Source organism: Procambarus clarkii, chromosome 11 (assembly GCF_040958095.1).
Source record: "Procambarus clarkii isolate CNS0578487 chromosome 11, FALCON_Pclarkii_2.0, whole genome shotgun sequence".
In the NCBI taxonomy this organism is placed as follows: domain Eukaryota; kingdom Metazoa; phylum Arthropoda; class Malacostraca; order Decapoda; family Cambaridae; genus Procambarus; species Procambarus clarkii.
Window position 1 is genome coordinate 46685112 of NC_091160.1, and position 12160 is coordinate 46697271.

Below are 12160 nucleotides of genomic sequence, written 5' to 3' on the forward strand. Positions count from 1 at the left end.
ACGAGAATTAAGGTGACAAAGTTGAAGAGAGTATACACTTTTCAGAATTTACGCGCGCTCCCGTGACACCCTGGGACCCAAATCGCACAGTTGAGGGGTGGCGCGTGGGGTACGCCAAAGTGTTAACATACTAAGAAGGTTAGGTGAGGTCGGTGTTTTCTATGAAGCTTTTCAAGGTAAACTAAAATATTCACAATCAATTAGTATGTCACATATGCACTTATTAAATATGCCAATATTGACTATAAGTCAGTGCGAGAACGGGTTGCAACCCTCATTGCCCTACTATATTAGTTCCATATACAAGTCAAAGAGCAAGCTGCTTGGACATTTCATATTAGTGAGTAATACTATTTTAGAGATGGTTTGCTTCAAAGCATTCTAACCTATGAAGAAATTAGCACAACTGTTTTATGTACATAATATAGGGAAAACAGGGTACAATGCAAAATCAAAAACTGAATAAACTTACACAAATTTAGTAGTACATCACAATACCATTTAGTAGTACATCACAATACCAGGCTGTACAAATTAACGCTATACCTATACCTTAGAGGTGACACTGAATCTTAGTTCAATGATTATTTCTGCAGATTATTTATCTTGGAATGTTGTCTAATGCTCTAGTCATGAAAATGCATGTGGTTTATCACACCTCTCCCTCCTCTGTCCCTCTTCCCGTCTCTCACATATAGTCTCAACACCTCTCCCTCCTCTGTCCCTCTTCTCATCTCTCCCGTGTAGTCTCCATACCTCTCCCTCCTCTGTCCCTTTTTCCATCTCTCACGTGTAGTCTCCATACCTCTCCCTCCTCTGTCCCTTTTTCCATCTCTCACGTGTAGTCTCCATACCTCTCCCTCCTCTGTCCCTCTTCCCATCTCTCACGTGTAGTCTCCATACCTCTCCCTCCTCTGTCCCTCTTCCCATCTCTCACATGTAATCTCCACACCTCTCCCTTCATATGTCTCACCTCTAATCTCTTTCTTGACTTACATGTTTTCTGCCTCTCACCTCTCATCTGGTTACATTTTTATTCTAGTGACTGCCTGTTTCCAGTTGACAATGATTTAACTTGACAATGAATTGACAATGATCCAGGACTGACATCAATACATTAGGTCTATCTCCACTAAAAAGCATCACTGCCGCTACAGTACAGTGGCACCTCGATTAACGAGCGGCTCTATCTACGAGCATTTTGAGTAATGAGCGAGCCAGTCGCAGCAAATTTGTCTCTATTGACGAGCTTCACCTCTATTAATGAGCAAAACCACATGGGGCTTCCTAGCGTCTCGGTGGTTCTCGCAAATTCTCGCAAATTCTCGGACGCCTCCGACGCCAGTGTTGTTGTTGTATCGCGCACGACAAGCATCCCTCTGCATTTATTTGTGTTTTTCTTTGTTTTTTTTGTGGTTTTGTGACCACAATTTGTGATGCACGATGTGGCCAAAGAAGCTGCTTGCTAAAGATAGTGTTGTCAAGAGGAAGAAAGAGACAATTACTGTGGATTTGAAGAAGGAAATTATAGTACAGCATGAGCGTGGTATCTGTGTGACTGGTCTCACAAGGGAGTATGGCAGGTCCTCATCAACAATTTGCACCATTAGTAAGGGGATGAGGAGGTAAGGGAGGATGCTGCCTCTTCCAGTGAGATCAAGGAAGTGTTGGGAATGTTTGAAAAGGTGACCGCATTCTTGGAAAAGCATCACCCTGATAAAGCAGTGACAACCCGGTGTGTGAACATGTTTGATGACAATTTACTGTCTCGTTTTAGGGACATCCAAAAACAAAGACAAAAGCAATTGTCAATAGACTCGTTCTTTGCAAAAGTAAAGACCAGCAAGTGGTAGTGAACCACAACCCTGTCTCAGTGGGGTGAAATTCACAAGAAGAGAGAGAGAGAGGCCGCTTGACTCAGAGATGGATTCTCCTTCCACACCATAACCCCTCTCCTCCTTCTCACCTCCCCATCGTCTCCCTCAAGCCAGGAACGACTCTTCATAAGATAGAGTAAACATGAAAACAGTACAACAAAACATTTATAATTACATGTGCAGTATTATATTTACATTATAAAATGTCATACAAGTATGAATGTTTTTGGGAGTGGAATGCATTAAATTTATTTCCTTTATTTTAAATGGGGAAATTTATTTCTTAAGACGAGTGTTCAACATAACGAGCTCAGTGACAGAACGGATTAAACTCGTTAACCGAGGTGCCACTGTACTTAATCCATAAACATTGCAGTGATTTAGAAGTACAGTACAATAAGGTACATACAATTAAAAATGGGTAAGAAATCAAATGTGAAAAATTGCACATGGTAATTGAAGCCTAAGAGTAAATTGAAGATAATGATTGGAGTAGTGTTAAGCAATCAATTCCTTCCTCTAAATAACTGTTAACTGCAACCAATCACTCCTATTAATTATCTACTGAACCATTTATAATTGTCATTAATGATTTTTTTAAGTAAAACATAATCAGAAAACATAATAATCTATTATTTTATAACAATACATACTTGTAATCATCTAGGTGCCTGCGTTTGTTGAAAAGTGGAGGGCTATCAAAGGCTGAACGGCGTGAGTCCACGGGAAACAGGAGCCCATCTCGGGGGGTAAGAGCATCCATTTGATTCTGCAGAGGTCCAAAACCGGGTGGGTATAAACCAGGAGGACCTAAACCCAAAGATGGTGGAGGCCTAGGAAACAAAGACAGTGTAAAGAAAAGAAAAACAAATGCAAAGAATGGAGGCATTTTCAAAATCAAAACAGATATTTATTAAAAAAGGAAAAGCACAACTACTTAATTTGTGAAAGGCAGGAGGCCCTACACTGCACAAAAAACCAGCGTTGAATGTAATGAAACGCCATTTTCTGGGCGAGTCCCGGAGGCTTCCCGGAGCTATCCAGGCTGCATGGATATGTATAACTTTCTGGCATTAGTCAAAGTGCTTGGAGTTCTTACCTACCGAGGACCACGAGCCAGAACCTGGCCCCCTCAGAGAGGCATGAGGAGCAATGGCCTTAGAAACCCCTTTGTGGTTGGGAGCATTCTATGTCTGCCATCGACCGGGATAGGCACCCAGAAAGGTAGGCGCCTCAAAACAAACCCCTATTCTGGTGAAAATATTGCTACTGAAAGCCGAACGAGTGGACAGAACTCTCCAAACAAAATTATCAAACTAGCATGACGTCATCACATCGCCGCGCCGCCCTCTGCGCTCCCCCCCTCCCCTTCCCGGGAGGGGGAAGGGGGAGCCCAAGACCCTCCGTGCCAGCGATCCAACCAACAGTTCTTAGGCTGGATGTCAAAATACACAAAAAACACCGCTGACCGGAGGGAGGGAGGGAGGGGAGTCGGGGAGCCTCCGGAACTCACCCAGAAAATGACGTTTCATTATATTCAACGCTGGTTTTCTGGGGAAAGCCCCTTCGGCTCCCCGGAGATACCTCACCACAGATAAGGTAAAGAGGGAAGGATCCGGGATGCGGATGCCACGCACCCTAACATAAAATCAAGATCACAGGCGAAACTAAAGGATCTAGCCAACGACCTGGGAGACCCGAACCCCAGAAGAGAAAGGAGGGAAATAAGGGAGCCCGGGCAAACCAAAAGGCATCCACGGCCCCAGAGGCCAAGATGTGCAGAGAACAGCGAAGAGCCGCAACCGAACAACAAATGAAGCACTCCCAGCCTGACCAACCAAGCAACAGCCCAAAGACCCCTCTGGACAGCAGCAGACCCAAACATCACCAGTAAAACAGGAGACTGCATCAATCAAACAACCTACCACGAGGACCAAACGAGGCAGAAAAAACACGGGCGCTGGAAACTCCCCGACCCAACCCCTAGAGGTCAATGCCAACAGAAGAAGGAGACCTGAAAAAGAAAACAAAACACACCAGAACCGAAGGGATTAAGACAAACTGAGGAGAAGAAAGAAAATAGACCACCCGGGCCAATGACCAGGACGGCACCAGAAGTGCAAGAGCAGGCCGGAGGTGAACAACGCCCAAGACAACAAGAGGAACGGAGCAGAAGGAACAGCAAAACCGAATGCAAGCTGGAGCGGCTCCGCCAGCGCCATCCAAGACGAGGGGACAATACACGGCACCAGACGACGGTCCCGGAACAACCCCGAAGGGAAAGACAAGACAACCCTATCAGAGACCGAAGAACCCTTCGCAGTGATAGGAAAACCGGAAGGACCGCCAGGAAAACTACACACTACCGCCGAGACGAAGCATGCAGGTGGTCTAACAGCGGACCACCAGTGCCCACACAAGCGATGAGAAACTCGAAACAAAAACCCGAGACCCAAAGACTCGAGGGGAAAAACGAACCAGCTTCGTATAGGGCTGGATTGATCTGCAAAAAGAGGCAGAGCCGCGGAAAGACCCTCAGCATCGGAAATCGAGTAAAGCAACGCCCCCAACCAAGGCTGGCAAAACCCAGAAGGAACGGCCGCCAGGGAACCAGGAACCCAATCTCGGCGAGCCGAAAAGGAACCAACCCGGGCGAGCAGCCATGCCCCGACCGGGAGGAACCCCAACCCCCAGGACCCCTGAAGGACCAACAAGACCAAACACCAAAGAGCCAGGGCCCAGCCAGAGGCCAACAAGGAAAACGAGCACCATGAACTAAAGTGAGAGACGCGAAGCGAAAAACAGTGGCCCCGCTACCCAAAGGAGCAACGTAACCAACTCCAGCAGGGAAGAAAGACGTACGCGTCTCCGAGGTATACATTAGGAGAACTACGCAGGACGTGTCCCACAGGAAAACAAAAATGTACATTCCGAAAAAGGAACAAAGAAATGCTGTAGCCAGGACCGGAATCCTAGCTACCCCTTTCCCAAGAAAAGGAACCAGTAGGGCAGAAGCGGTTGACCAGAAGTCCACAAAACATCCGCAGACATTGCAACACAGAAGCCTGCAGTGAGATACAAGGAAAAGTGAAAGAACCCAGTACCAAAACTGAACACTAGGGTAGTCCAAAATCAGGGAACTGAACATGGACAGAGGCCCACCCCAGCAGCTAACAACAGTATAGCCAATAAGCACTGACCAAGATACACAGCATGTAGAGCATAGAGGGAGGAAAAATGGAAATAGGCAAGGAAAAGACTGGAACACGGACCAAGTAGCAGCCGGTAACGCAATGAACATGACCAACCACATCGTGTGTTGTGGGTGGTCGCACAGACACAGGGGGACACCATGGATATCAGGGTGCAGCCAGGCACCGAAGATAGGCAAGGAAGGGGTGTCCAGTTATCGAGAAAAGACCCAGGCACCGAAAACTAAACAAAAAGCACCGAAATCCGGGGCAATGCCCACAGTACAACTAAGAACAAGATACACGAACAAAGTAAAGACACTGTAAGACACACGCAAAGTGTCCAAGCAAAACACACAACACCCCTGTTAGGTGCCATGGATGCTACCTTGTCAAGTGGGAAATTGACAGGGTAGACATGGATGGATTCTGTAACACGGGTGGCACATGCACAAGGGGGACACAGGTACCCAAATGAGTACCCAAATGAGCAACAGAGACATTAAAAAGAACGTTTCCAGTGCCAGAGTAGTTAGGAAATAAAATGCACTGGAAAGTGATGTGGTGGAGGCAGACTCCATACACAGTCTCAAAATGTAGATAGGATAGAGCCCAGGAGGCTCAGGAATCTGTACACCTGGTAAATGACAGTTGAGAGGCGGGACCAAAGAGCCAGAGTTTAACTCCCGCAAGCACAACTAGGTGAGTACAACTAGGAGAGGACCCCACCAAAATGTGAGAAGCAGCACCTGGCCGACAGAATCGCCAGACAGTACAATCTTACCTGCAGAACAGACACACCACCGTGTCATGACACAGCTGAGTCGTACAATGTAACAGGAGCATCCCTAGTGGAGAATGTCCAGAGGTGCGTGTCCTGTAGGACAAGACGAGGTGCATGCAGTACAGAGGCGGAGGCGGCGCCACTCAGAGCCGCCCCCACACTCACAAGCCGAGAAAAGAACTAGAAGATTGCCCCACACATAAAATCCAGAACACCGAGTATCCAGGGGGTTATGACCGGAGATAAGAGGAGTGAGAACGGCGAAGAACCTGCGAGAAAGGACGCGGAACACCAACTCACGTGCACACCGTCCAAAACATAAACAACCCCCCCCCCCAGTCACCATGCCTGAAGACCGAACCGCACACCCGTCTTCCGGCGAAGGGTGCCAGCAAGGCGTATGGAACGAATAATAGGAATGGTAAGACAGGAAGGAGAGACAGTGTGAAGACTAAATAATGCAAAAACAGAACCAAAAGAAGACAAGAAGAATGGAAGAGGACCAACGAGTCTGAGAAAGGACTAGAGGGAAACCTCACTTGAAGTCAACAGATGTTCCAATAATATTGGAAGTATCGAAGAGTTCAGCGAACCAACGAGAACCGTGAGAAGCAAGCGCAAATGCACGGAGGCACACATGACCCAAAGAGACCTCTGACCAAGGGACATGCAGGGATCCTGATACAAAAGGAACATGTACGCGACATAATCGCAAAAAGGAGAGGAAAGGGGGGAAAAACACCCGCAAGAATGATGGAACCAATAGACCCGAAGGGACACAGAACCTAACCTGGGGAGGGGTAGACACGAACCAACACAAACGCAGAGGGGCTAAGGAAAAACTCACTCTGAGGAACTGCAAGCCCCGCTACGAGGATACAGAAACCCAAGCGGGGCAAAATGGGGCCAAGACCTCCCAGGCAACCCCTCCCCAACCCCGGGAATGTTTATGGCAGGACCCAGGGCCGAGTCGTTTCCCCCAAAGTCCCAGCCCTACTAGTAAAAGCCGGGGCAGCCGTACAAAATACTAAGGAAGGGAGCCCACTGGTCAGACCCATACAGCACGGCTGGAGGAACAGGCTCGAATGCCTCCGCTGCCAACCCGGAAGGGAAAAAATTCTGAGACCACTCAAGTCTCAACCCAACCAGACCCTGCCCCAACTCCAAAAAACCAGCGTTGAATGTAATGAAACGCCATTTTCTGGGTGAGACCCGGAGGCTCCCCGGAGCTTTACCGGCTGATATGCTAATGTCAGACTTTGGCATCAGTCATGTGTATGGAGTTCTAGGGCCTACCGGGGACCACCGCCAGAACCTGGCTCCCTCAGAGAGGCAAGGGGAGCAATGGCCTATAGAAACCCCCATGTGGTTGGAAGCATTCTATGTCTGCCATCGACCGGGTCAAGCATCCAGAAAGGTAAGCATTCCAAAACAAACCCCTATTCTGGTGAAAATTGCTACCTAAGCCGAACTAGTGGATAGAACTCTTCAACAGAAAACAAGGAAACTAGTATGACGTCATACGTCACCGCGCCGCTGTCTGCGCAGCTCCCCCCTCCCCGGGAGGGGAAAGGGGGAGCCCCAGACCTCCCACACCAGCTATCCACCCATCAGTTCTGAGGCTGGATGTCAAAACACGCGAAAAACCGCCGACCGGAGGGAGGGAGGGTTGCCGGGGAGCCTCCGGGTCTCACCCAGAAAATGGCGTTTCATTACATTCAACGCTGGTTTTCTGGGGGGAGCCCCGTTGGCTCCCCGGAGCTAACTACCCACAGAGGAAGGTCAAAGGGACAGAACTGGGAGGCGGACACCACGTACCCCCCAAGGAGGCGAGACAACCGGCAGCAAACGCCAACCCAAGGCGCCACAGCCCCGAAAAGTCCCGGGAACAACACGCGAACAACGTGCAGCAAGGCCCCTGCACGAACACCAAAAATCCATGCCCGAAAGACCGCAAGGCCACGTCGCCCAGACGGCAGCGAGAGCAGCGAAGCCACGAACGCCACAGGCATGAGGGAAGAACACGGGCAGCTTAGGCGCAAGAACACCGCTGACCACCCGGGACACTATCACCCGCGAACCGGGAAGAACAGAACCGGATCAACGCAAAACGCGCTCCAGACCCAAACGCCGTGGCACGCAAACAACAGTGGAGGGCCGCCACTGAACACAAAAACGACACACCCCCGGCCCGACCAACGAAGCACCAACAAACCCTGGACCCCTCCAGAACGCAGCAGCCCCACCCCGCGCCAGAAAAGATGGAGACTGCTGCCACCGAACAACCAAAACGCTAAAACCGAAGGAGCAAGAAAACTTAGCGACTCGACCCCCAGAGGCAAAGGCCAAAAGGAAAAAGCCGACGAAAAAACACACCGGAACCAAAGGGGCACTACCAACCGAGGAGAAGACAGAGCACGCTGACCAGAGACCAGGATGGTGCAAGCGGCGCACGAACAGGCCGGAGGTGAAACAACGCACAAGACAGCTGACTAACGGGGCAGAAGCAACACAAAGACCGAAAGCAAGCTGAAGTGGCTCTGCCCACGCCGCACGAAAAGAGGCGACAGTATGTGGCAAGACGACGGCCCCCAACCCCCACCAGAAAACCAAGCCGAGAGTAAACCAAGCTAACAAGAGTAACCACCTAAGAAGGGACAGGAAAAGGAAGGACCGCCAAAATACCCCATACTGCCGCCAAGAGAAGCACGCAGGTGGGACACCTACCACGAAGCCACCCGACCACCAACCAGAGGCGAGACCGCGAGGCAGAACATAAGCAGCCCCGACAAGGCCCCTCCGAGCCCAGGAAAAGGCGGAGCCGCGGGAAGATCTCGGGCGCGACCACCGAAACCCAGGCGGCACAAGGAGATGGAACGTCTGCCGAACAGAAAAACTCCCTAAAGCATGCCAGCCTGCCAGGAGTTCAGAAACGACGGGTCCAACGCGAGACATCGCAAGACCCCCAAAAAAAAAAAAAACAACCGGCAGGGCAAGCTAGGAAACCAAAGAAGGCAGAAGGGTCGCCGCCAGAACAGTACCCGAACCAAGGGGAACGAACAACTACAATAGACCGAGACAAGGAAGCACATCACAGGACACAGGCTGACAAACGCCTAAGAACACACGCAGAACACCCCTGCTGCAGAGGAGGCAGGAAGAAAGAGCAGAAGCACAAAAACCCCAGGATAACAACCAGGGGTGGACAATCAGGCAGGGACAGAAAAATCCCCACGCAATCCCCAGGCACAAAACGGCAGCAAAGTGCCACTCCACAACCGGACACAGGAACAAGGACACGCCACTGTGAAACACGGTACCAATGCACACGTGCAGCAGCAGCAACAGGCACCACTGCAACATGCAACATGTAAATAGCAGCTCCCTTCTGCAAAGGCAGAGAACGGAGCAGGCAGACCCCAGACAGGGCCAACGGAGACACGACAAAACCCCGCAGGCCCAGAAACCCGCACCAGGCGACCGACGGCGGAGAAACCCCGCTCGATACCTGCTGGATGAGGTACTGGGAGCTCTTTTACACCTCAAGCCCGGCCAGAGGGTGGCCCACCAGGCAGCTGCTAGGAGCAGTCCACCGGCCCACATACCCCCACAACCAGGACGGGCCAGAACTGCCATACAAAAACAGGCTAGTGCGCCCTGGAAGTCCACGGACGAAACAGCAAGAAGGCTTATGCTCGCAAGTAGGTCGTGTAACAAGCACAGACTTCTGATGGTAATACAGTGTTCCCCAAATGTGCCAATAGCACCACTGCACTCCACTGGTACTATCCTGCAAGTTCTACCAGATAGGTGGGACCCAAGAGCCAGAGCTCAAATCCTGCAAGCACAGCCAGGAGCCTAACCAGGTGAGTACAGAACCAACCCAACAACCCCCACACCTCACAACATTAAAAAAGGAGGGTCCCCTGAATGACTCCAGCATGGGTTGGACATGCACATGAGGGGGACAGGAAGGGTTGAAAAAGGGACAGTCACTGGTGTGCGAACGGTCTCAGTCGTACAAAAATATACCTAAATAAAGACAGGTATATAAACAACTCCGCATCCAGCGCCCGGCCAAAAGACGCCAGTCCGCAGAAACTCACCTGGCAAACGGTGGCACGAACTTGACACGACTCAACCGTGCCCAGAAGAACCTGGGAGCACCGCCAGGTGAAGACGCCAGAGCCGGACCCTGCCGGACCCGCAGGAGAGCAGGGAGAGGCGAAGGAGGCGGCCCCACCCATGACACAGGGAAAACCGCGGTGTCCTCCCCACAACTGGGAACCAGCACACCCCCGGCGCGAAGGGGCACATACCGCAGCCAGGGAGAAGAACGAGAGGCGAAGCACTGTAGCAAAAAGGGCGCAAAACACCAGCACTGAAACACTGCCCAGACCAAAACAAACTCCACGGCGCATGCGCATAACACGCTGGCCGAACCGCACACCCTCTGGTTGATACCTGGTTGATGGGGTTCTGGGAGTTCTTCTACTCCCCAAGCCCGGCCCGAGGCCAGGCTCGACTTGTGAGAGTTTGGTCCACCAGGCTGTTGCTTGGAGCGGCCCGCAGGCCTACATACCCACCACAGCCCGGTTGGTCCGGCACTCCTTGGAGGAATAAATCTAGTTTCCTCTTGAAAATGTCCACGGTTGTTCCGGCAATATTTCTTATGCTTGCTGGGAGGACGTTGAACAACCGCGGACCTCTGATGTTTATACAGTGTTCTCTGATTGTGCCTATGGCACCTCTGCTCTTCATTGGTTCTATTCTACATTTTCTTCCATGTCGTTCACTCCAGTACGTTGTTATTTTACTGTGTAGATTTGGTACTTGGCCCTCCAGTATCTTCCAGGTGTATATTATTTGATATCTCTCTCGTCTTCTTTCTAGTGAGTACATTTGGAGGGCTTTGAGACGATCCCAATAATTTAGGTGCTTTATTGCGTCTATGCGTGCCGTATATGTTCTCTGTATTCCCTCTATTTCAGCAATCTCTCCTGCTTTGAAGGGGGAAGTGAGTACTGAGCAGTACTCAAGACGGGACAACACAAGTGCCTTGAAGAGTACAACCATTGTGATGGGATCCCTGGATTTGAAAGTTCTCGTAATCCATCCTATCATTTTTCTGGCTGTCGCAATATTTGCTTGGTTATGCTCCTTAAACGTTAGGTCGTCAGACATTATTATTCCCAAATCCTTTACATGCTGTTTTCCTACTATGGGTACATTTGATTGTGTTTTGTACTCTGTATTATGTTTAAGGTCCTCATTTTTACCGTACCTGAGTACCTGGAATTTATCACTGTTAAACATCATGTTATTTTCTGATGCCCAGTCGAAAACTTTATTAATATCAGCTTGAAGTTTTTCAATGTCCTCAGCCGAGGTAATTTTCATACTGATTTTTGTGTCATCTGCAAAGGATGATACGAAGCTGTGACTTGTATTTTTGTCTATATCTGATATGAGAATAAGGAAAAGCAGTGGTGCAAGGACTGTACCCTGAGGTACAGAGCTTTTCACTGCACTTGGACTAGATTTTATATGGTTGACAGTTACTCGCTGAGTCCTGTTTGACAGAAAACTGAGTATCCAGCGTCCTACTTTACCGGTTATTCCCATTGACTTCATTTTGTGTGCTATCACGCCATGGTCACATTTATCGAAGGCCTTTGCGAAGTCCGTGTATATCACATCAGCATTCTGTTTCTCTTCTAATGCCTCAGTGACTTTGTCGTAGTGCTCAAGTAGCTGTGAGAGGCACGATCTTCCCGCTCGAAATCCATGTTGGCCTGGGTTATGAAGGTCATTGGTCTCCATGAAATTGGTGACCTGACTCCTAATCACTCTCTCAAATACTTTTATGATGTGCGATGTTAGTGCAACTGGTCTATAATTTTTTGCCAATGCTTTGCTCCCTCCCTTGTGTAGAGGGGCTATGTCTGCTACTTTAAGTGCATCTGGTATCTCCCCCGTGTCCAAGCTCTTCCTCCACACTATACTGAGTGCCTGTGCTACCGGCACTTTGCATTTCTTTATAAATATTGAATTCCATGAGTCTGGACCTGGGGCCGAGTGCATGGGCATGTTTTCAATTTCTTTTTCAAAATTTAGTGCGCTCGTGTTTATATCAGTTATATTTACCGGGGTTTGAATATCCCGCATAAAGAAATTGTCTGGATCTTCCACCTTCATGTTGTTTATTGGAGTGCTAAACATGTCCTCATACTGCTTTTTTAGGATTTCACTAATTTCTTTGTCATCCTCCGTGTATGAACCTTCACTTGTACGAATAGGTCCAATAC

General features: G+C 49.5%; 1 protein-coding gene across 1 annotated transcript in view; it reads right to left on the minus strand.

Moving 5' to 3' along the window:
* LOC123758422 (uncharacterized) overlaps positions 1 to 12160 on the minus strand; it is a 156764-nt gene that overhangs the window by 15151 nt on the left and 129453 nt on the right. The window contains 1 exon segment of the mRNA XM_069322809.1: positions 2531 to 2710. Within this exon segment, the coding sequence (XP_069178910.1) occupies positions 2531 to 2710 (180 nt within the window).